The sequence below is a fragment of the Aphelocoma coerulescens genome, chromosome 9, assembly GCF_041296385.1.
Source record: "Aphelocoma coerulescens isolate FSJ_1873_10779 chromosome 9, UR_Acoe_1.0, whole genome shotgun sequence".
NCBI classification, from domain to species: Eukaryota; Metazoa; Chordata; class Aves; order Passeriformes; family Corvidae; genus Aphelocoma; species Aphelocoma coerulescens.
In genome coordinates this window covers 6,984,609-7,010,682 of record NC_091023.1, presented here as the reverse complement: position 1 = coordinate 7,010,682, position 26,074 = coordinate 6,984,609, and the positions used below count along the sequence as shown (strand labels likewise).

Here is a 26,074-nt window from a genome sequence, read left to right as displayed (position 1 = left end):
ATGTAGCATTTATCACTGTACAGAGCTAACCAGTGCTTCCTAATATAAGTGTCCATCTAACTGGTCCTTTTGAGCCCCCAGTTGGTCAAGCAGCTTCTAGTGGTGGTTCTCTAGAATTAAGAAGCTTGTGGAACAAGTGAAAGGAATACCATATACAGGTGGCTTTCACTGAATGAGTCTCTATGATTGTTTTCTTGAAAGAAACCATAAAGTAGCTGAAACATATTCAAGAAAGAATTTGCCTCAAAAAATGCATAAGCACTTGTATAGCTTTGGCTAATATCCTAAACTAAAGCTATCTGAAAGGGGGTTTTTTTGAGTGGCATGAAAAATGAAGAGTAGTATGATTAAAATGGATTTCCCTTACACAAGCGATATGAAAGGTGAATATTTCATTTGTTTTAAATCAAGTCATCCTGTTGTCATTAGAAATCTCAGAGGTTCAGCCTAGTGGAAGGATTTAAAGGCAGCACTTCAACAATAATCGGATTAGAAGGACTTGCATAGCTCCATGGTCTAAAAAATGAGATAAAAGAAACCAGAGTTCAAACTAGCCACAAAGAAAGGCAGTGAGTTGTGTGGTGCAGAATCAACCCACAGCTCTGAGCCTTTGGTTTGGACAATCACCTGAAGTAGGGATGCCTGCAGACTTCAATGGCTACTGGAAAATGATCAGCAATGACAATTTTGAGGAGTATCTGAAAGCACTGGGTAAGGTTCCCTTCATACTTCTTGAATAAATAATCAATAAATGCCACCTCTCTTATTCTTTACATGAATCTATTTTTTCTTGTACAGTTATAAGTCATTTTTGTGAGAAATATTTTTTTCAGAAATGCACTTTAAGAATTGCCTTAAGCAAAATTGTTTTGCCTTAAGCAGCCTCTACTTTTTACCATCTTGAAGCTTACATTAATAGGTATTAAACTACATAGCTTGAAGAGGTAAGTGGCAGATCCAAACATAAAAAAACTCCTATAATTTGAAAAGCAGTAAAATAAAGTTTTTATATTTATTAAAGATTCAATACAGTACTTTATGCGATTCTGTGTGTTTGTATTTGATGTTGTGTTAGTATTTCTATTGAAATAGTGAAGTCTTTATTAACTGTCAAATACAAATGGCATTTTTTAAAGATTCCACATAATCAGAAAATTGAAGCATTAAGTTATTAAAGTTATAAGAATTCAGTTATAGACTTTTTCCAGATCAGAAGGCTGGTTTGAAAAATTTGGACATCTATTTATCTTTGTTCATTTTAGTTCTCTGTAGAAGCAACAAGCTTCTTTTTGTGGAAAAAAATTTTTGGATAAAAATAATTCTTTTTCTTTTTCAGATGTAAATGTTGCTGTAAGAAAAATAGCAAACTTGCTAAAGCCTGACAAAGAAATCCTTCAGAACGGGGATCATGTGATCATTAAAACGCTAAGCACTTTTAGAAACTACATCATGGAATTTGATGTAGGGAAGGAGTTTGAGGAGGATTTATCTGGGGTGGATGATCGCAAGTGCATGGTAAGAAGCAGATCTGTAACAGTGGACAGAAGGGAATATTGATAATATGAGGCCTTCCACAGAACACATCTTTTAACCATCCATGGTGGCTATTCCTGAAATTATTTCTATACTTCTCAGTTTGCCAAGATGTACCTACAGTGTTGAGCGTGCCTTTGTATTAGAGGAATGCTAATTTTAATCAGGAGCACAAAGCGATTTTATCAATCAGTGAATAATAACCTCAGTGAAGCTATGCTCGTTTATACTAGGGTATTTGTTAGTCAGAAGGACATCTAGGGTCACTTCCAGAACCTCTTTAATGAGTAAGGTTTTACAGTAGAGGAAATCCACTGATTGCAAGGTCAGGCACTGCTCCCTTAATAAGAATAGCCAAGTGCTTAAAAATTTCCTGAGTGTATTTATTAGAGCACACACTTAACTACCCCACTGGAACAAATCTTACTGAAATGAATAAGCAAACACTGAGGACTTTGTTTTACAATAGTTCTGTCTTATGAGCTCTTTTTGCTTTTTAACTTAGGAATGATAAATATCAATTTACAGGAGAAAAACTTGAGAATAGCAAGTTCTCACCTATTACTTTGACAGCATGACACTGCCAGTATTCAACAGTGAGGAAGCTGACAAATAAAAGAAAATTATCTCAGGAGAGACTCTAGAGGAGGAATCTCAGAGAATTAATAGGTTTCCATTCTTAAAAAGATAGTGCTATTTAAAACCAATACTTTTCTCTCACACTAAGATTTTCAAATTTGCTTTTGTTCTGATCATGGCAGGAAAGGGAAAAATTGTGAAGACCAGAGAAAAAGAATGTTTGGCTACTGAGTGCCTCAGAGTCCCTCTGTAGTCCATGTTACAGGGGGTACAAGTTTGATGAGAGTGCAGAATACAAAATTCTCAGAAGGGAGGGGCCTGTGTATTTAGGAAAGTGCCCCAATGGCATAATGTGGTTTTGGCTCCTGGAATGCTGTTAATCAGGATATTGAGGTGCAGATTCACTGAACAGTTACGAGCCCAAGGAGAGATTTAAGACTGAGATGATTGAATTCCCATCAAAGACACCAGTGCTCAAAACATCTGTTAAAAAGGTTTGGGTGTGCACAGAACTGTCCCTGTCTAAGCATTGTCTGTACTTAAATACCACTAAATTCCCATCTAAAGGAGAACTAAACCATCCTGTACATGGTGGAAAAACATTTTAACAAGCCTAAATTCTCTAACCTATTTTGCTACATTGAGTGATAAGGGAAAGATTCAAAATGTTAAACCAGAAAGAAGAATCTAGAGAGAGATCATTTTGCTCACTACAACAGCTGTTTGATTTGGAGTAGAACCTAGTTCAGCCTACTTTCAAAGGTTACTCAAACATTTATCTATTTACTGTTCAGTGGAAAATGCTTATTCAGCCTTGGAAGCAGAAGGTATCAGCACCTTCTTGCCTGTTACAAACAAACAAACAAACAAACAAACAAAAAACCCAAACAACTAGGGGTAGTCACTGACTCTGACTGAGTTTTTTTTAGGAAGGACTTAGGGATGTAATTCCATCAAAACACCCCAGAGATCTCCGTGTCTCTTTATGGTCTCCAGCTGTAGCTGGACAGTTCAGGTCTCTGACCACTGGTGCTTTATTTGCCCTGTTGCAGCATATCACACTTTATAGTTCAATTTTCTTATTAAACATTTCTTTTCTACATGAGACCTCTGTTTTGTCAACAGCAAAATAGTACATCTGAAGTGACTTCAGTCCAAATCTGGTAACCACAATGTCAGGCAAAATAAGCAGGAAAATAACTCCAAAGGTGCAGAAGGAGTCTTGTGAGAGAAGAGTCATGGAGGTTGTAAGAGATACCGGACCACTCCCTGAGTGGTGTTACAAAGAAAACCACCATAAAAGCAAAGGTTGAATATCATTCTTGGTGCTCCATTTGTTCATGTAGAGCTTGTGGAACTGCATGCCATAAATGGCTTAATCATTAATAGTCAACCTGTGTAATGGGAGAGATTGTGAATCAATTACTGTTATTTATATTGTGGACTGAGCAGACCACTGGGCAAGTTTTATCCAAGTAGCTCAATGTATGAGCAGTACAAAGTAACATGGATAAGACAAGTTACACATTAAAGATTAATCTATGCAGCAGAGCAATCATCAGGAGACCAGAAAAAATAACCGCAGAAGTAATTAATCCTATAAGGATAGATTGTTTTTTCTTTTAATGAAGAATAGATCATCTAGCTAGAGTTAACATATCTGTAAAAATAGTATCAGCACGGTGAACAGGTTAGATCCCGTATGTAATTCACTGGAATTGTGTTCACCTTTCAGCTGTAAAACATATCCTTGAGTCAGTCAGGGTAGAGTGTAACTACAGTAATTCCAAATCAATACTGTCCGTGAGGAGTAAAGGCTAAAAAGTTTTGCTGATACTTATTTTAGAAGTAAGTTGAAGTTTTGACATTAGGAACTTGATAGCCTTGTGACAGTACAAGCCCTCTCCTCCTTTCCAGTTAGGGTTTTTTCTTTTTTATAGTTGGCCACTCCTGGGAGCCTGTCTGAACTTTCTTGGTCAGTGAGTTAATTGAGTAGGATAAACTGTAGCAATTTCAGTTTGTCCTTCCTCTGACCCTCAGGTGTGGCTTTCTTGCATGTACATGTTTTTGGGTGACTGTTCTCTGAAGGGATAGAGGTACCAGCAATTGGTGACATCAGGTCCTTTAAGATGGTTTCTGTAGGGACGTGAAAATTTGCTACTTTGGAAGCTCTAAAGCCCTGCTAGTTTAGTTAAAGATGCAGTTTCTGTGTTCTGCAAAATCAAAGATGGGGATAGTTGGCCACAAAGGCGAGATCACAAATGACAGTTGGTATCAATGACCCTCGAGCTTTCTACCCCAGGATTTGATCTCCTAGATAAAAGTTAAATTACGGTTTCTCTATTCACTTGGCAATTTTGTGAAAGATACCTTTCTGCAAATTCAATGATACATAAGTATCCAGGGTTGTTAAAAACTTGGCAGTTTCAAGTACAAATGTAAAATGAAAGTTTACATCCTCAGGAGCATCTTTCATTCTTTGCAAATGTTCCAAGGTGTGTAGTAGATGATGTAGAAAGAAATTTAGAATATTAATTTATACTACATTTTTTCTCACATAATGTGAATTGAACCATGTAGTCAAGTTTCTACTACTTTGAAGAGTTTGTTCACAGTTTTACTTGGCAACATATTATCAGGTGGAGACCGTACTGAGACAGAAATTTAAAGTTAAATGGATAGTTCTGGCTTTGGTATTTCTCAAACTGAGTCTTTGATCCTGCTATCTTAATTCTCAGTGAAGCTCCAGTCTCATCATGAAATCTCCTCAATTTTAAAGATAATTTCTACAATCTCAAGTTGTGATTAATTTAGCATCTCAGGTATTGCTCTAAGTATGAAACTTGTTTTCATGTATATAAACATTACTGTGGAAAAAATTTACTGTGCATGCAAAAGGAAGACAAAGCCATCTCTGAAAGTATCTCTCATTCATCAGGAGATAGTTGTGCTTCCCTTTTTCACTGTCAGTAATAACCAATGAAGCTGATGAAACATCTACAATGTGAAATGTGTACCAGCACATAAGAACAAGGCACACAAGCCTCCTGTACCTTCACAGTGCAATTTACTTAGTATTTAGTAAAGAAATTATGAAAAAGTTAAGGGAAAAACCTTAAAATGCTGAAACAAAGGCTGAAGTTTCACATGGCAAGTCTTTGCATCCAATGAGTCAAAGCAGATTGAGAATTGGATAGCTTCGATGCAAAAATTACTTTCCTAAAATTTTTGTTTTTCTAATCACTTTTCTGCTAAAGTCAGAGAAAACTTTTGCATTATAATTATTCTCTGCTGTTCAGGCATTTGAAAGACTGAATTGCTTTGTCTTACACTATGCAGAATTAATCTCTTTTGGCAGAGACTAAGGGAAAGCGATCTGTTAAAAAATCAAGAAAGACTTTATGTTCTAAATATAGAACAGCAGAATTTCTTGTATAACTGAGAACAGTTGTGTTATAACTGAGTATTTTTCCAAGCATATGAGAGGTGCTTTGGTAACTTAGAACCTTGTGCTCTCTGATACAGTAATTTTCTTCTTCCATTGAAGCAGGGAGTGAAATGACAAAGGACAAAGGCAGGGGATTGGGAAACAGAGAAAACTGCAAGAATTTTAAACTGAAAGTGGGAATTAATACATCTTAACCATTTCATTATCTAAAACTGAATACAAGTGGAATATAACCATGAATAAGTTATCAAGTAGGTGGTTTTGGAACTAATAGAACTTCTAGTCGTAGTTAAGATTTGCTGGGGTGGGGTAGGATGAGGGGGATTTGGGAGTTGTAGAATTCACATGTCAGATCTATATTACATCTTACCATGTGAAGTGTCAGTTAATGTTTAAAACAGCCACATAAGGACTGTTCACAGACACCTGACACGTGACATATCCGACTGAAGGTAGGAAGTTGTTTGAAACTGATCATGGCTCTGTTTTAATTAACAAACGTGCCGAATGTGACACTGATTCCTCTCGAGTTTGTATTCAGGAAAAATGCAGTGGAGTTAGTTGTTCTGGATAAAATTTGATTTATACCACTTCAAGGTCAGAATAAAGCCCTGTTACAAAATCACATTCATTAAGCTTATTTAACTATTTAGGCAGGTTCCTCTGTTACACAAATGGAATTCACAGCTGTTAATCTAGTTCAGAGCAGGTTTTGGAATTAAGGCTTTGCTGCCAGAAAAACAACAACCAACAAACAACATTCCAGTACATGGAATTGCAGGAGGGATCTCCCACAGGGTGAAAAGATTCAAAATAAATTGTGGCTGTCTAGCAAGATGCAAGATCAGCAATATGTCTTTACCCGATCCCTCTGATTTAGCTGTTTTATTTCTTTACCCTTCCAGTGCTGCCCTTTTGGGCTTGTAAGTGTTTTCTCATGTACTTTGGTGGAACAAGCATTATTCTAGAATCAGTGTTGCTGGGGCTTGTCTTCTCTCAGATTTAGTCCTCCTGTCTCTCTGCAGTACTGTAATTTCCCCAGCTCCTCATTGGCATAATTACTGATTTTTTATTTTGGGGAAGAGGGAAGCGTAATTTAAAAGAGGTAGACTTCATGATAGTTTTCTGCTGGTATTTCTCACCTTTTACAAACTGCTCTCAACAGGTGAGGAAGAAAAGTCCTCCAGTCAACCTCTTTGAGGCTCCAGAGAGCAGAAGTCCACTCCTGGGTCTATCTCAGGCTCTCTCAGAATGGACTCTGGTCCATTCTGTCTCTGCCTCAGTGAGGAGGAGCAGTTTCCTTTTTCCTGCCTTGTTCCACCCTGCTTGCTCCTTTGGCATTACTGTTACTACCTGTAAGTGATGTGCTCAGCACATTTGCACAGTGATAGCAAATGAGATGATCTGAATCTTTTGCTGTATAATTTAAGATGTCATAAACTTAACATTTTGCGGTGCTGGATTAATGTCTAAACCACGAGACTGATTAGAAGCTTTTGAGCTAGTTATTCACAAAATTTCTGCTAGCATACTAAAGTTCTGCAGGGAAGGTGGGTTTAGATAGGTTTAGTATTTCAGCTTTTTGTGAACTCTAAACAGCTCTGAGAGTTATGAATGCAGAAAGTGCAATCAGAAAGAATTAGCTGAAAGCTGAGAACCAGACTTAACAAAGCCAATTTTGAATGACAAACCATTAGTGTTACATGCAATTGCATCTTGCTAAAATTACACAGGGGATAAATCAGTTATACCCATTAATTTAAACAGTAAGTGTCTTAGAATTGATTCTGATCTTTGCACAGAGTGAATAGGATGCGACGGGTTTTACTTTTTTTTCTGGCATGGGATATGCACAAGTTTTCCTATTTTTGTATTATTTGTATACAATTTTATTTCAGTGAGAAAAAAATCCACCATTCCTAAGAAATAAAACAATATGCACTGTCTAAAATATTGTCCTCCTCCTCCCACATATTGTCAGCTGCATAGCCTGGAGCTTTTGCTCACTTACTTTCCTACTCCCTGGAACATACCTCTAGTCTTCACTTTCCTCTGTTGCTCTTATGAGTAAGGATTCAAAATAAGAAATTCGAACATTAAGATCTGATCCTATCTGACAACAGCTTACCTTTCATCTAAAATTTTTCAGTACAATCCTAAGCCCCTTTTCTAGCAATGCTGCCACTGGAGATGCTGACAATGACAGAAGCAAAGAGGACTTTGCTATGACTGAGCTACAGCATGGCTAAATAGGTTCAGCCTTTGTCCAGCACCAGTATCTGGAGATAAAGCCCAGGAATCCTTCCAGGAAATGCTCTGTTGGGTTTGGTGTTGTTTTCTCAGTAGTTTCTCTCTCTGTGGCTGAACTTCCAGATGCAGATGTGATGAGATAAAAGGGTTTTCAGGGTGGAGAGGTGACAAAGCTAGCCAAGGCTGTATTCCCCTGGGAGCAGCCTCCTGCACAGAGGCCATAGGGAGTGATCACATGGCAGAATTCCCCCCTCGAAACTATTTGTCTGTGGCATCAAGGTTAGTTTATTCTATCAACACTTCATGTTTTCCCAAAAAAACTGCTTACAGGAGGTTTTTATATCACTTTGATACTTAGTACAGATGAAATGGTTTATCTTGAGAAGCTATTAAATACTTTGTTGGATATATTACTGTGTTTTACCAAAAGTTCTAGGATATTTTCTTTGGTGTTATTTACAAGACACAGCTCAAATTGGATTTTTCTGTTTCATCTGACCTAAAAAAATGACTTTCCATTTTTTAATCCTTCTTAGATCAGAATTACAGTTGTAAAATGACCTGTCATTCTCCCAAGCAGAGAATTACTGGATTGAGATGGAGCAGGGAGTGTGTCGTGCGCTCATAGCTTTGCAGTCATTTGGTGCTCCATATATAGAGGCAACACTCTGAGGGAAGCAGGAGAAAAATAGAACTGGTACTGCTGTGTTTCTCCTACAGATAGGAAATCAATAATGTATTTTTGATGAAAGGGGGTAGCTACAAGTCATACTTATAAAGGCAATGTGTCAAAAATCTATGTAGCATTAACAAAAAATGTTCATTAACTACTTTGAAAAAAGTTATTTTCTTCCATTGATCTGTAAAATACATTCTGTACCTTCAACTGCTGAGCGCCTGACCCAAGCAGGCACACAGGAATTGCCAGCAGGGGAATGAGAAACATTGTGCAGAGCCAGCACCAAATGTCTTTGCACTTAGACCTTACTGGGAAATGCAAAGTACTCTGACAACATGTTTGATGACTATTTCAGTAAATTACAAAGATCATTATCTCTGGCTGTGGGTCAGTATGATTTGCCACTGGAAGCTGAAATAGTGCCAGATTTCACTACAGTTACTGCTACTAAAGAAAAAGCAGATATGTAGTCAATAATTTGTTTGGGATTTACTTAATATTTCATTTAATAAATCTACCTCATCTCATAGATGGAAACAGTAATGAGAATAATTATAATTTCCTCCAGCTTTAATATTCAGGAAGATCCAGGTGGTGCTATGCATATGAGTTTAAATCTTCATAACACAAAGAGATTAAATCACTAAAAGAAGTATGTGGGCGCCCAAGTAATAAGAGAATATCAAAGCACACAAAAAGTGAAAGACTACAGAAACCATACCATAAAACTAAAGAGAATTTGAACTTTTTTTGTGTTCTCAGGCTTCAAATGCTTTTTCACTTCCCAGAGGAGCTCCATTCTCTAGTATTACACCTCAAGAATAAAGTGTACATAATCTGAAAAATGTGCAATATTGGTGGTTGGAATTTTTGAGAAGAGTTAAATTGAGGCAAGACTCCCTGTTTTTTACCTCGCTCCGTTACCCTTCCATGCGTTCCTTTAGTACTGTTAACAGTACTGTTGACTAATTGCACACATCACCATTCTCTATTGAAGTTTCCTACAGAATTACATGCACTTGACCTAGGAAGTGTTCACCTTAGGTTTAAGTATGATCAGGTGGTAAGTAAGCAAGATACAAACTTGCTTATGGTGAACTAGATTATGTACTATGTAGTGGAAAGGCATAAACAATGTCTTCCATTTATTATGCAAGTAGTACAAGATGCTTGAAAAGGCAGTCTTCAGTTTTAGAGAAATATTCCATTTTCAACTAGTTGGTTCTGTTACTGGAAACTGCTGCTTTCCAGAGTCTTCTGAGTTTGTCTACCTCTCCTCCTCTTAGGGAAGAGGATAAAGAATAGGAGCTGTCTGCCTGGGCCTGCCATGTCCACCAAAGCCTGGCAAAGATTTTCAGTCATTCCAGGTCGGTGGCAGTAGCTCAGCCTCTGTAATCAGGCAGACCTTAGGTAATGCTATTACCAAAATGGGGGCAAACAAGGTCAATTACAAAGGCATACTTTTCTAAGAAAAGTAGCTTTACATAAAAGGTAAAGTGTTTCTTTATCTTGAGAGTGTGTGCCAGGAGAGCAAAACTGGAGGAACCAAAGGGTCATACAGAACTGCCTTAGAAGTCTACAAGTGCTTGGCTCCTGATTATACCGTGGCAATATCCTGATCCAGTCTTCAAAAATAAATACTTGCTCTTAGATACAGCAAGAGAGATTATATGTACAACATTTGCCCTGCAGTATTTCTGGAGTATTATTTTTATGTTCTAATTCAAATATTTGGGAATGTTGTAAACCAAGCATTGCTCTGGTTTAGGTATTGTAGAGGGTGGAATGTTCGCAGCAGCCAGTGCACATTAACAGCCAGAGCAACTTCAACCTCAGCTAACACTCACTGTGTGTGGAAGGACGTGTTTCAATCTGACTTGAAAGAGAATTTTGTATCTTGTGTATTAGTTTAATAAAAGAGACACTGAGACATTACAGTTTGACCTAAAGAAAGGATACAGATGCCACTGATTAATCTTACTGTCATAAAGTGGTTGCTCCTGCTAACAAAGAAAATGACATAATGTTCTCTTGCAATATATTCTGCCCTTTATAACCTTCAGAGCAAAATAGCTACATACAGAAATCCAAAATTGTATGGTTTACTCATATTCCCTCAGTATTTATATTTCTCAAAGGGAATGCAGAGGATACCTGAGAATATTGTGTGATAAGACAGCTTGGTTAATGTCTGTGGGTTTAGACTCTTTGTGGTTATCACCAAATTGCAAAAAGCACTATCTAATCTTGACTGGAAAAACAACAAATCCTGAGAAAAAAGTGTGTTGTTTTCTGAGATGAAACAATTTCAATCACCCTTGGAGGCTAAAAAGTTAACATTTCCTTGTGCTGCTACAAATATTTCTCTATTTCCCCCAAGTGTACTAAGTCAGTGAATATTTTCACGTGTGATAACATTCACAACTGACTTTGAACATTAGTCGGATTAATAAAGTTGGGTCCTACTTTTTCATGGTATATTGCCTCTGAATTCACATATAAGCCCACAAAATTTAACTATTAAGCTAGACTAAAGATTAAACTATGCTGAGCTAATACTCAGTGGATACAAATAAGTGCAGTTACTAAGTAAAGTTGCACATACAAATGCTTCATTCCACAGTATCCCTCACATCTACAAATCGTCATTCATTTTCTGTTATATTCATTTTTTAGAATCAGTAATTTGTAGATAAGGTACCTTATAAATTAAACATTATTCACTTTGACTCCTATTATTTGTTATCTTCTATCTTTTCAGTGGATATCTGCAGATTCAGATATGGGAGAGGATTTAGGTTATGGTGACCACATTAACTACAGCTTTACCCAAATGTGTTGTTCCTTCCTGCATTAGCATTTTTTATATTTAAAGGATATGGTTTCATAAAATGTTATCTACTGCTTGGTTTAAATACATCACTTTACAAAAGAGAACAGAAGAATTTGTGAATGCATTTTCTAAATTAGAGAGATTTTTAGCAAGAACACGAGTTAGTCTTTCAGAGCCCCCATGTGGTGCAGACAGACTGATGGGATCAATACTATTGCCTTGCCTATCATTATCTATCCTGGCACTCTGTAGTGATTCATTTTCCATGCTTGTTTAGTCTAAAGCTTCCCACAGGAGGAGGCTGCTGCCTGCACTCATTCAAAGATAGTGGCTGTCATGGTTATCATTTAAGGATTAATTGTTTGTGACATTCACAGATTAAATAAATAGGACTGGATAGTTTTTGAGTGTTGAACTAGTTTTAATTAGCAGAAGGAAAAATGTAGGCTGACTTCTTCCCTAGAAACTACACAGGATGGATGCAGTAAGTGTCCTTTAATGGCAGATCAGAATCCATCATCTCTCCATATCTGACTACCCATGCAAGCAGTGGCTGAAGACTTTTACAAGGTAGACAGTAATTCCATATTTCGTCCTCAGAGTCCCTTCAAACAAGCTGATTGAAAAGCCATGTGCTAATATTAATGTTACACTATCCTCATGGAGCACAAACTGTCACAGCTCTTCCCTCTTTAAATATTTTACAGAGCATTGCTTCTCTTTATCTTAGGGGGATATGAAAGGCAAATTTTCAGTAAATGCTAACCAGAGTAACAAGCTGTAGGATGCACTGTCATACATTTAAGGAGTTTTATGAATCAGGTTTTACTGAACCACTCAGGACAGCACCAATATTCACAAAAGTGCAGTGTTGGTTACTGCACCTGACTCTTGACTTACTCTGCCAGTCCCAGTTCAACTAGTTCCCCAGCCTCAGGTGCAAAAAGCAGGATGTTGGCAAAGTTCCCAACTTGCTGATACTTCAAACCACTCTGCTTGATGAAGGAAGGCAGATTGAGACATGAGGAAAAACCAGCTCAGTATTCAAAAGCTTTGTTCATCCATAGTGCCAGTAAATGGGAATTTTTTTAGGTAGAACACCTGGGGAATCAGGGTGGAAAAAAACAAACTGGATCTTATGTTTTCAGCTCCTTTTGCAAATACAGTGCTAGGCTGCAGGGCCCTTCTGCTGCTGTGTTTTTCAGCAGGGAGAGATGAGTGTGTTCTTACACAGTGATTTTGATGGTATTTTTCCTTGCTTTATCTCATCCCTCCAGTTTTTGGCAGGCAGTTGGGCAGCAACTTTCTGTTCAAGCTCATTTATTTTGTAATTATCCTAAGTGGTACAACACTCTACAATCATTCTTTTTATGAGATACACTAATCATTAGAGATAAGTTTTGCTTCACAGAAACTAATCCTAATATCAGAGAATATTACAGTAATACCAAACATGTCTGTTTTGTTAGACTACTGTGTCTTGGGATGGAGATAAGCTGCTTTGTGTACAGAATGGAGAGAAAGAAGGCCGTGGTTGGACCCAATGGATTGAAGGAGATGAAATGCACCTGGTAAGATCATGTAAGAGGTTTTGAATGCCACTCTATTAAAACAGTTAGATAAAACACAGCAGGGAATGTGCTATGTTCTTTTGGCTTACTTTGACATAATTATGTATTGGTGCAGCATTTGACTTGTTTCTAAAGCAACAATTTCATTTGGAACCATTATGTTTTTATGTCCCTTACAAAGCCTGACAGTTTCAAATGTTCTTTCTGTGCTCAGTGTCTGTCCAGACACACCAGGCTGAAACGTTCACACAAGGAAGACATTTAACAGAATTTCCCTCACACAGTCTGTAAAATACTCAGTATGTGAGCTGTGAAACTGAGCACCCAACAATAAGGGAAAAATACACCATTCTTCTTCTAAAATAATTACAGGCCACACTACATTATAGTCTAGAGAACTAAAACAGCAATTAAGTGTTTGAAAATGATGTTTTTTCAGATCATCATTTTTATCTTTCTAAATTAACAGGACCTGAAAGAAGATGCCTATTCTTTTTTCCTATAACTCTTTATAGCATCCTCACTCTCTCATCAGTGTGGGTACAAGGCAGTCTTCCTGCTGAGATAATAAACTCCAAACTCCATTTCTCTTCACTGTGCAGTACTATTAGCTTTCAGCAATCTAAATGGATATCCTCTAAATGTTCAAATCAGTAGCAGAGTTATGCAGTCTTTGCAGAAGTACCTCAAGCCCCTTATTAATAAACATAATTTTGAGAAAGTATTGGAGGTCCCAGAATCCAGTTTAGGAAAGGAATGTATGTGACAGATCTTACCATCTGGACTTGATGCAGCACAGGTAGGGAGAAAGTTGCTGTGTAAATGATGAATTTATAGATGAGTCCATGGGCTCACCTAAAGGAGGGGAGGAAGCATTAAAAAGGAGATGCCCAAATTTCCTGTGCATACACTTTCCCTCCATGAAGCATTTTGCAGTATTTCCACACTGCCTCCCAGCTGCACACCAGGCATCAGCCCTTTCAGGTTCTCTGCTGGCAAACAGGTCTCAATTACCCATTACAACGCCTGGCCTAGAAGTTCAGCTTAACCTGGCTGCTCCCAAGTCATACACAGCTGTGCATTCCTCTGCACATATATAAACAGCAGCACCAGTTGCTCTTGGATTTCTCTGGATTGGCATCCTGGTTTCTGGCCCTTGTTAGCTCCCAGGCATTATCTCTTCCCATCTTCTGTCCCCAACATCAACTCCTTTAGCCCTGGTTTCTGCTATCCTTACTCTGATTCCTGTTCTAGCCACACAACCCAGCCATGGAGCTCCATGCCCAGACCACTTTCTATACTTGTCCCTGTCAGGAGGTTGATTTTAGAAGTCAGAAGCTCAGATTCAGTTGCTCAAATACATGTGTCTACTGCAAGTTAAGGTAGCTCAGGGTAATCTGACTTTTCTGATGCTGCTTTTCAGAAGGCTGGGAAGAATTCTGGATCATACCTGCCAGCTCATGTGTTCACTCATTGGCACTTGGACAATTTACCACAATCTGTCTCTCATGTACGCAGAAGTCAGTACAAAATTAATTCATGCAAAGGAAGTAACCAAGCACTTTAGAGCCCACTCCTCAATATTTCAATTTTCTCACTTCTTGTATTTCGTAAACTTCAGAAGATGTCCTTTTTATTTCTCTAATCCTTAATGCAACTCTCTTGATTAAAAATACAGTGAAGAGTCCCCTTTAGTATCTTATTTTGACCAGCTAAGATTACTAGGTCCTGTACTTTGGAGAGTACTTTGATACGAGCAGTTACCTTTAAAGCATTGATACTCAATAGCTTTATGATCCTACTGAACTTTACTCAAAGAGCCAAGTGTTAATTTATTCTTGTCACAGTTCTGCAGAGAGTGGAACCACATCCTTTAGTAGTTTATCGCTTCCTATTTTCTTCATTTCATTCTGTGGTCCGTACTCTGTAGTTCTTTTTAGATTTTATTTTATGTGAGTGACTTATTTGACCATTCCCATTTCCTTTTGTGTTTTATTGCCCTTTTCTATTGTATTGATTGCTTCTGCTCCATAGTTTTTGTCACTGTCAGCAGGTCTCTCAGCCCTTACTGCACACTCCTCCTTCTGGGTTACCTCTGCAGTAGTGAACAAAACAGGTCCTAACTGAAATCACTGGATCAATCTGTTGTTCCACCAATTCAGCATGAAGCACTTTCTCTCACTGGGGTCTAGCAACATAATGTCAATTAAGGTTATTGACCTAGTTTCTTAAAATCATTTTATCGAAGTCCCCCATAAGAAATGTGCATAACTTCCTCAAAATATTCTGGGAGCTTTATTGAAAGTCTCATCTTGAACTGGAAAGTGCATCTCTTCTAGGTCATACATAAGCATTGTCTTTATGTCCCTTAAGAGCTTCCACACTATTTTTTCTTGCACCTAAACCAGTTGCCACAGGCACACATCCCAGGCACACACCTGTGTGCACTTCTCAGGTTAAACTTAAGGAGTTTCAGGAACAGAGGTGGGTAAACAGGCAAACAGCAGCAGTCTCACAAATCCGAGCCCAAGATGTAAACACTGCCCCTACTTATGCCCAGCTCACAGCAATCCAAAGATTAGCAAGGGGGTTTTTGAAGAGCTCTTGTGGAACACAAAGGAACAGCATTATGCATCCAGTGTGGTCAGGCTCAGTCACACCTCACTGCTGTGCTGGTTGATAGACCTGGGTCAAATATTCTGTACAGTTACCTGCCTTTTATAGCCATGATCTCTGTGTTGCCAAAGGGGATCCTGATTTCTGAATTTGTAGGCTTGAGCTACCAGTCATCACCACACAGATTCAGAACTGGTGAGGCAAATCCATCCCCACTTCCTTATGTATCCAAAACAGAGAATGCCCATTTCAAAGACCTAAAGTAGTTGTATACACTGCAAATAGAGAATAGTGCACCAGGAACATATTTGGCCCTTTAAGATCTGAGACCCCAAAATAATTTCCCTTACTCCACCTTTTAGCAGAAGACAAATCCACACCAGATGGCTTCTTTTAGGATGAAAAGCAGGCTAAAATATAGACAAGCCCAATCTAATTTAGTAGAAAATTGTGAACTCAAATTAAGCTGGACATACATGTGAATCTATAATGTTTGTGTCCTAAGTAAAAGTTGTGGTTTTTAATTATTTTTTCTTCCTAGGAAATAAGAGTGTGTGGAGTCACATGTAAGCAGGTCTTTAAGAAGGTACAGTGAGCCTACTGCTGCTACAGGAGAGAACAATAGAATTTACAGACTTGACACCAACTCTCCAAATGCTAGTACTGAACATCATCAGTGACAAGAGCAAACACAGAAATGAAGACCACATTAGAGCTGTATAATTAGAATAAAATATTTTTAGGAAATAACTTTGAAAAAAAATGACTGCAAATAAAACTATTTTTAGAAATGCCAATTAAAGATACTAAACTCTATAAATGTGTGCATACCATAATTCTTGACTATACCAAAAAAGGACTGTTAGGTATAAAACAAGATGCTGGAGTTTTAGACTTTGTAAGCTACTTTTTTACTCTTGATAGACATCACCCTTTCAGAGCCTTAGCAAGGGGCCTCCAGATACCCTTGTTTTCAAATGTTGAACTGCAGTTTTAGGGAAGCAAATGAGAGCTGTAGGATGCAGCTTGCACCTAAATCCTGAATTCACTGAAGCCAGTAAGAATGTTACCATTAGGTCCAGTGGAGTAGCACTGTACTGGAAGCGTTCCATCAAAAATAAAAACCTAATCTCTCAAAATGAGTAAATTTATGGATCAATATTTTGGAAAAACAGTGCTTATAAAACCATGGCTAAGGGGCAATTATTTTCCAAATGCTTTAGCCAATATCTGCCCATGCATTTTTTTTTTCTAAAAAGCTTTTCTTAGAAACTAAGAGTAAGATCATAGCTAGAAACTGTCTATACTTGTACACACACCACACAGAGGATAAGACCAGCATTGCTTTGTACAGTATCATTTGCAGATGTTTTTATGCTCCATCATAGTCCCATGTTTTCATGCAGACTGAGCATAGGAATGCCTTGGCCTGGCAGTTTAAATCAGAACTGTGATTTAAACGTTAGTGAGGGTAATAATTTGCTGACCATACTGCCAGATTTTCAGTCCATCAACACGCTGGAGATATACAGTGAACACCACCACTTCACATCAAATTCAAAAAGGCTGGATCAGAGCTTCAGCATGTAACACAGAATTCCAAGTGTCTCCTGTACCAGCTGTTATCAGCCATTTTCAGGGACTCAGTCAGTGGGGAAATCACTGTGGCAGAGCCTGTTCTAAAGTGGGAATATCCCTTTTGCTGCTCTGCTGCAACTCCTGTACTTGGCCTTGCTTTGCCTTCCTTGGGGGCTCAGTGCTGACTGAGACATTTTAGACATGTAAATGGGAACAAATGCTGCCACTCTCTACTAACCAGAGACTATTTTAAAATATGCAGTTATTAATCCTTTTTAGAAAAGCTGGGAGCCTGATCTAACATAGAATCATAAACACACAGAATGGCCTGGGTTGGAAGGGACCTTAAAGATCAGGTAAGTCCAACCTCCCTACCATGGGTGGGGACACAGCATAAAGAAAAGGAGGTTCAGAAACAGTCATTGTAAAGTCTAAAGTTAGCACAGCAGGGGTGGTAAACTTTCTGAACTATGGTATTTCAATAGTACTATATATTGTGAGTGTAGCATCAGATGTGCTGTAATGGACATCTAATTTAATTTTCTAAAGTTTTGGGGTTTGCTTTACTTAAGAAAGTAACAGAAGATAACTATCCATGAAGGCTTAAGTGTCCCCATGTGATAAACAGGTGAGTAATACTCCCTCTCCATGTACATTCTTGTGTTGCCATTGCAAAAGCTGTGGATGATGCTACTCAGAATTACAGACATGGAATGAAATTATTTACTGTAAGTTCCCCTGTATTTTTTTTTTTTCTTGGCAATACTTATGCCTAAGGAAGTCTCTGGGAAATATACTTGAGTCTGATCAACCAGGTACATGCCAAAGCTGCTTTTCTCTCCTGGAAGAGTGTGTTAGCCAGCCAGCTGTGTGTCCATAGATCAATGGATATCCCTGCTGAGTCACATACAGACCACCAGTTCATGGGGATTAAGTTTTCTTGTACTTGGAGTGGGACAAGTCAAAACTGGTTACAATTAAATATGACAGAAAGGTTGTAGGAGAGGGAGAGGATCAGAAACGTGGATTTTGGGCTAAATTGCTGCTCTGCTTAAGGGAAATTGCAACTACTTGCCTATTTAAAATGCTGTTTATCATCTTACACAGGGTTGAGGATAGCCCAGTTGCCAAATTTCAGTGTATCGGTCATTTGTTTTTCTTGAAAGATTATTTGACACAGAAACTTTTTTTCTTCAAGTTTCTAATTATTGATTTCATAATCATGGACACCCTCCAGGTATCCTACTCTTCAGCCCCAAGGAGAGTAAGAGAACAAACAAGTAACTGTAATAAAGTGACGGCTCACACCACTATCCCCAGTTAAACTTGGCATGATTTTTTTTAATGTTCAGCACTGACTGAGACCTTTTTTGAAATGTAATTTTCCTTCAATAGAACTTGGCTGTTCATAACCCTTAATTCACCAGCTGTCTTCTAATTTTTGCCCGCAGCTCTCTCCAGTCTTGTGTAACATTCACAAACTCTTTTTGCAGAAGGTTATAAGTGGATCAATTAACATCTAGCTAAGTAAATCCAATTGTTAAAAGCTATTATTATTGTAATCAAACAGACAGCTTTTCCCCTTTGGGTCATTTGGTACAAGGGCAAATTTAGCACCATACTAATAACTAATGGCTTATCAAGCAGAAGCAATGTAACCTGCTGCTAATTATGGAGAAAAAGCAAGTTCACAATGTACTTCCACAGCTTATGGACATAAAATACAGAAACTTCAGAAATATTTAACTTTGAATATCTTTGCTTCAAATCATCTCAATTGCTTGTCATTATAATTGTAACCTCTTATCTCTACTGCTGCAACCGTTTCCCTTGGAAAAGGAAATTATGTTCATTCATTGCTTCCACGACGATGCTTTCCAATTAATGTGTGTAAAATCAACCATGCTGTTTCCACAAACCTTTAACAACCTGTTATCATAAAATGTAATTCAAAACTTTCTCCATAAAATAGATCCTTGCTGAATGTATAGCATTCAACAATTACTTGACAAACATCTTCCTCCCTGACTATTTCATAACTACTTAGTGACCAAGACCTTCACAGTGAATTCATATCCAGATTTGCTTGCTACTCAGGAATCAAACTTTATATTGATTTTCTTGATCTTCAACAGAATTTCAGCCCTGGTTTGCCAATATCCACTCTGTATTTCTTCAGAACTGCAATACCTTCAGGCAATGGACATTTTATATTTTGTTAGGAAAGACCAGTGCCTACAGAAGCAGTGTGAATGGAAAGTGTACACAAAACAGGCTTTTTCCATTGTTGAGAAAACACTCTTTTTGTTTACTTGAACCTGCAACCTACAGGTACATTATAATGTAATTTCTCCCACCAAACAGCCATTCCCTGTTTTGTCCATGCCACTCAGATTTTCTTTACCCCTTCTAGTATATAATCTTGGCTGCTTTCATATCTTGAAATCTAAGCCACAGAAACCAGAATTGAAGTAAGAGTTGGGGTCACAGTCTACATTTATGCAACAGTTCAACTGTAAAGGATGGGAAGGAGTTACTTAGTATAATCTGTGTAATAGTTTTATTGTAAAATAAACAGACCGAAGGCAAATTCCTCATAACAAGAAGGTGCATCAGATTCCTAAAGAGTCTCCCATGGGACTGAGCAGTGGAGCATAGCAGTCTCCCGGCATGGCATGGCATGAATGATGTGCTCCCCTGGATACATCCACTTCCATCAATGTCTATCATTTGGTTGGCTCTACTGTATGAAACTTGACAGTAAAAAGCAAGAGTTCACCATTACAACATTAATAAAACATCCTAGTATGTATCATTTTGTATTTTATTCTTTTTTGGACAGCCTCATCTGTAATCACATAACAGATTCACAACTATTCATCCTTTCTTCCTCTATCAGTAGTGCATTTGTCTTGGATTATTACCCGTGTGGTACAGCTATTTCTATTTTAAAAAGGTTTTTTAACCTCAAAGCAAACGTTTATTTAAATAATTTTCTCCTGTCTAGCAAAAGTGCCTACAAAAGTAGAGCCCCTTCAGTACCATGTATTTTATTACTAGGGCAAGCACTTTCTCTATATTAATAGCTGATAGTAAGAATCCACATTGAACAGTTAAGCAAAATGGCATTTCAGTTCTTCACCAAACCCTTCAATAAGACTGCCTGACACTTGAGTTTCTGCACCACAGAGGCAAAATAAAATTCCCTCTTTCAATGGCAACATTCTTATTAAAGGAAGGGAGGAAAGAAGAATGGGAAACAGTCTGTGGTTATTGACTCTACACTTATTTACATAACAAGAGACCATTTGTCTTGTGATACACCACTATTCTAATGCTGAGCAAATTAAAAGGTCAATATTGTGACAAGAGCATTCCAAATCTAAAATATTTTATTTAAATGTTCTGCTATTTGACAGTTCAAGATTGGAGCAGAAGCATGAGCAGTTATTTATGGGTCCATAAGCATTATAGAGTAGCTAACATTTAAAACTTGTTTGTGCATGTGTGGAAATACACACAACATGATTCTCAGCAGTACACTGCAAAGATAGGCAGTCCTTAAAAATGCTTTTAGACTCACTTTCAGAGCTTTCTTGTGTCTGTTTGACTGGCCTTTCTTTCCCCTCCCCTTCCAGCTGCAGAAGGCAACAGTACAGAAGTGCAGAGTTGAAACACAAGGAATGATGAAGACCTAACGCAAAATTGTACTGAAATTTGGAGTTATACTTAAACAGAAGAGTTCCTCTCCATCCTGATGTTCCCACCAATTTTTTCGCTAGTGTGAGTCAGTGGATTTACTACAAAAAGGAAATGCTCATAATGCAATGCAGTCACCATTATAATTTGGTGAGGCTTATGACCACAGTGTATGGGGAGAGCTCACTGAAATTTAACATTCCATCAAGTGCAACAAGACTCACAATAGTTCCTTGCTCCCCTTCCCTAATTTGAAATCAGCATGCTTCAAGTTATATTTTCTTACCAAGACACTGATGCGTATCATCCATAACCATTACAATTTCCAACACTTCTCTCCAGCTGGGCATGCTAAGGGCATGCAGAGGAAGTTAACACAATTCAGTAGTACTTCTGTGAAATGACTGTGTGATCTTTCACTCATCCTGTCAAGAAACATGTTGCCATTCTTGATGCTGGCATTTCCAAGGTTATTTTTGTAGAGGAAAATGAGAGAAAAGTGCCATTTTATCTGTGTTGCAGCAACACAGAAAGAACTTACTCAAACACAGTACCAAGCAGCTCCTACAAACACTCAGCTTTGGGTAGAACAATGTAGTTCACTGTAATGCAATCTCTCTGTTGTAACACTGATGCCAATGATCATCAGAGACACTTAATTTCTCAGGACAATTCTTAAGGGCAACATGTGGTCTAAAGTAGCACCAGCTGGAAAGCCAGTCATCACTACTCCTTTATTCCAACACGTGTTCCATTATTGCAGCTGTAAACACAGATACACTCTCAGTTCCTCAGTTCTTTGGAACTGGTAATAGATTCTAACTCTGAAAGAATTACTTGAATGTTTTAGACCTATTATACATAAAAAACCAGCCAGAAGCACAGAACAGACTTTTCCAACACTGCAGCAGTAACATATCATCCCATCTTTGCCTGAGATTGGCTTCAACCAATCTGAGACACAGGGGCTGACTCAGGAGCCAGACAAACACGAACTGCACATGAGATTTCACACTCTCCAAAATGATGCAGAAACAGATGATTCATTCCCTATCAAGCCAAACAGAAAAGAAGTAGAACATCAAAGTTCCCTAGCAAAATAACCTGTGAACAGTCTGGTTCCACCTCCTTAAGGACTAAAAAGCCCCAAACTTCCATTAGAAACTTTCCTTGTCATCTTTTGTGGAAAATTACTCCCAAACACAAATGCAGAATTACTGCAGATAGTATTTTTTTTTTTCAACATATGTTCAACCTTTTATAATGTATTTTTCTCTCACATCAAGTCCACCTTGTAGACATTTGAATTATCACATTACACAAAATTCCATTTCTAGTTGGAAGCATCTATTTTTTACTGTCTTTTCAAATTTATTTTGGGAACCAAAGAAACAAGTAGGTACTTAAAGTGCTGAAGGTCACTCAAAAACCTTACCAAGTGCTTAACTTTGAGTTTAAATTAACAGGTTAAAAGTACCTAATTTGCTTGAACATAATTTGGAATTTTTTAGGAGAGCCTTTTTCCCTCTTCAGCCACAAAAATGCTTTGATAATCTGATTAATGTCATGCAGTACTTCCCACTGCAGCTTATATAACTTCAGGGACATATAGGTACCTTCTCAGTTACATATTCCCCTGAAGTGATTGGTTTTCAGTACCCATTAGACACTAAAAATTTGAAAAGGGAATGCCCAAATCTTAGTGAAGGTAAATGTAGGACATATCCCCAGATAAAAAATACTGTTCTTCTTTTAAGTCCCCCTTGCATAACAAAAAGGAAAAAAAGGCACCACAACAGCAAAATCCTCAATAGCAAAATAAGTACTGCTTTCAATTATAGAGCTGACCAACAGTTCATTACAGTTCGTCTTGAAGCATAAAACCTCAAGACACTGGATCATGTGCCTCAATACAGGATGGCACGGGATGGCAGACTGCTTATCAGGCCTGGTAAATCCTCCTCCAAAAAATGTTTGTATGAATCAAGAGAAAAATAAATGCAATAGGCAGGCACAGAAAAGAGCACTTTTTGTAAGAGATATGTCTTTGTGAAGTAAAGCTCTTCCTGGACCCACTACAACTTTTTTTGGAGTGCATTTTGTTTTGTTGTGCAACAGGCACATTCCACCAGGCAAAAAAAATTGTTGATGAAACAGCTGGGCAGAACAAGAAGATTTTTCCTTTTTTCATATTCCTTCTCTTTATAGTGCAAGTACTCCTTAATTTTAGCAAATTCAGTTTTTTAAAGCTGTACCATGGGTCACTTTGGTGCTTATTTGCTTATAATTTGTTCTTTTCACAATGAAAGTACTTGCTGAAATAACACTTTTAATTTCTTTTTTACCTTTTGACAAGACAGCAAAACTACCTGTAATTTTGCCAAGGATTTCAAAAGTACGCATTTCCATGTTTAAGATTAATTAATTAACTTCCATGTTAAGATTAATGCAAGTATGTTTCCTTGTTATATTTAAATATCTAAATTCAATCTTCTGTCTGCATTGCAAATGCCCTTGAATGGGATTCTGCAAGGTGCTGAGATCTCTACCTTGATATGGGAGCTATTAAAACACAATGCTATCACTGACAGAAAGAAAAAAGTTATGTTGATGTGCTGAGTAGATAAAAGGGAGATTATTCAGCAGCTGCTGGGTCCGACACTAATGAAAATGTATTAATGGGGAGAAAAGGAACAGTCTTGGGCTGCTTTTGATAAATCTAAACTTTCAAAGCATCTAATTAGAGACTCAGTCTAGTGAGTGTGTGTCTGATAGCCACTATGCAAAAGGTTATAATAATGATATGTCTTCCTTGAAACTTCAGGTACATCTGATTGCCATGCAGTAATAGAACCTTTAGTTGCAAGTGAAGGATATATTGTTGGACAGAGATAGCAAATCAGCCTTGGAAGGCCATAAGCATATTCCAATGAATGGCAGGCATGAGGCAATCTCACAACTGTCTGTTAATAGGGCTCCCAGCCCTTCCAACCATGTTGTACGTTGTCATTGTCACTCTTACAACGTGGTGCTGTTTAAATCCTTAGGACTGCTGCCTGAAGATGTAGCTGTAATAGTCACATGGAGGAAAAGGAATCATTTTTTCCCCTCATGCTGAATATTGTTCTAACAGACATTTTTTCTACCTTAAAATGCCCACTGGTTTCAATCTCCTGATAGCAGAGCTAATTCGTGCAGCAGTCCTCTCCCCAAAAGGTTCATTTTTCAGTGGGAAAGCAATGGAGCACAATACCCTGATAACCAAGACTCTTCTTTTCCCTGACAGGGTTGTCTTTTACTAGCAACAAAGGCAATGATAAACATCATTCTAACAGATATATAGCTTACTGCAACAACTTTGGTTTATGTTCGGCAAGTTAGAAAAAAATGCCCAGTTATCTATATTTTTACAAGTAACACATTTCATTTCATCACAGGACTCTGTTTTCCCACTGTCATGAAGGGAGACTCCTCATAAGGAGTCTAATGGTGCTGAAGAAATATTTCCTAGCTCAAACTCCTTTTTTATGGTTGTTATCGCAGAAGTCAAAGCTGACACTACACTTGTGCTGTGTTCACACCCCTGGCAGCCTGTGACTATGTTCATAAAAAGGAGACACTTGTATCCATGTCAGGTTTTGTTCTGGTCAAACCTCAGATCATCTGGAAATTTCCATAAAATCGCGATAAAGCCAAATAAACTACACTAACTGTAACTTCAAATACAGTCTAAATAGGGCAGGTGGGAAAAATCTCTAGAGACCAGAGTGGATACTTTCATTTTGCACTAAGTAACAAATAGTTTTAGCAAGACAGAGGTAAACATGGCTGTTCTGCCTTATCCATTCAGCTTCCTTAAGTTCCTTTCAGAAATATTCTAGGCAAACTCTTTTCCTTCTTTCCTTCTTTCCTTACCTTATTAAACCCAGTGAGTATATAAAAAAATTCACTTGTGTAGTTCTTCAGTTTCTAGGAAGCTTTTAATGTAAATTTGGAAAAGTAATTTTTGATGCTCTGTTGAAAGTAACTCTCCTTATAAACGCATTAATTTTTTTTTCACATATAAACTAGAGAAACACATCATCATGAACATTACTCTGAACTTCTGGGGAATCCTTTCTAAATATAATCTGAGATTATATTTAGGTATCAGGTTTTCAATTTTCAATTCTTTTTCTCTTTTCTTTTACTCTTCTATGAAACACAGCCTGCCATTCTCTTATATTATATATATAGATATAGATATAGGTATAGGTATATCTCTATCTAAATCTATAAATTTTCATCTAAAATACACAATTTAAGAATTCATTTTATCTTTTATCTTCTTCTATATTAAATGTACTTGGTACTTTTTACTGCAAAATGAAATTACCGTATTTATCAATTACTTGTTTCAATTCAGTTTTCCAGTGGCAATGTCAATAAATCAGATAAAAATGCTCCTTCCCCTGCTTTCCATGCATGTGCATCCAGTAACTGAAACCACATGGCATCACTGCTATTAAGAACCAATCCTGTCATATGTCTGGGAGAAATCTTAACTTCAGCAATGTGTCCTGAATTATATTGCTTGGCCCATCCCCAACGATTCTTAAATTGATTGATTATACACTTGCCTTAAGAGCCAGCTTGCAGTGGCAAGTGTGTTGCATTTTAACAACACTGAGTGTACCAACTCATGTAACTACAGCATACACTATTTGGATTTTTCAACTTAGATTTTTTTTTAATATTACTATAAAATTTCATCCTAAATTCTATTTCTATCAAATAAGTGCCAACTTAGAGTGAGAAATTCACCAAAAAGACAGACAGATATCTAAATGCCACTTTACTACAACAAATTATTTTCTAATGTTCCAGGATGCCTTGGAGAGTTAAACACTGATTCATTTCTCAAACAGGATATGGTAGAATGAAGCCAGAGCTTTTCCCACAGAAAGGATGCTGTTGTGGAGCTGGAGACACAGACAGAAAAGGATTAACCATACAGCACTGTGAGAGGAGTGAATTTATGAGATTTACTACACAGAGCATCCCTTAATCAACAGGAAATAATGACTTGTGCTTACGTTCTAAGAGAGATGCAACAGCACAGGATGATGGTATTCAGTTACCCTGAAGATTTTGCTGCTGGCTTTCTGAGCTGGTGTTTTTTTCTATCTGAAGCAGTAAAACTGATTTATGGCAAAAAGAAGGCATTTGGGAAATAGATACACTCACCAATCTAGGAATTTTCCTAGGAGTACCTAACAGTTCTGGAACTGCTCTGCACTGATAGCAGC

At 37.7% G+C, this 26,074-nt stretch overlaps 1 protein-coding gene across 2 annotated transcripts; it reads left to right on the top strand.

Annotated features, from left to right (window-relative positions):
* The first annotated feature begins 11 nt into the window (after positions 1–11).
* Positions 12–16,432, top strand: RBP1 (retinol binding protein 1). 2 transcript variants are annotated; one of them, XM_069024494.1, is made up of 4 exons: positions 12–711; positions 1,337–1,515; positions 12,792–12,903; positions 16,051–16,432. In XM_069024494.1, coding segments are annotated over exons 1-4 (366 nt in total). In that variant the 5' UTR covers positions 12–638; the 3' UTR covers positions 16,053–16,432. The 2 variants fall into 2 exon arrangements, with proteins under 2 accessions (XP_068880595.1, XP_068880594.1); XM_069024493.1 differs by having other exon boundaries at positions 12,792–12,893; positions 16,051–16,414.
* Positions 16,433–26,074: the final 9,642 nt, after the last annotated feature.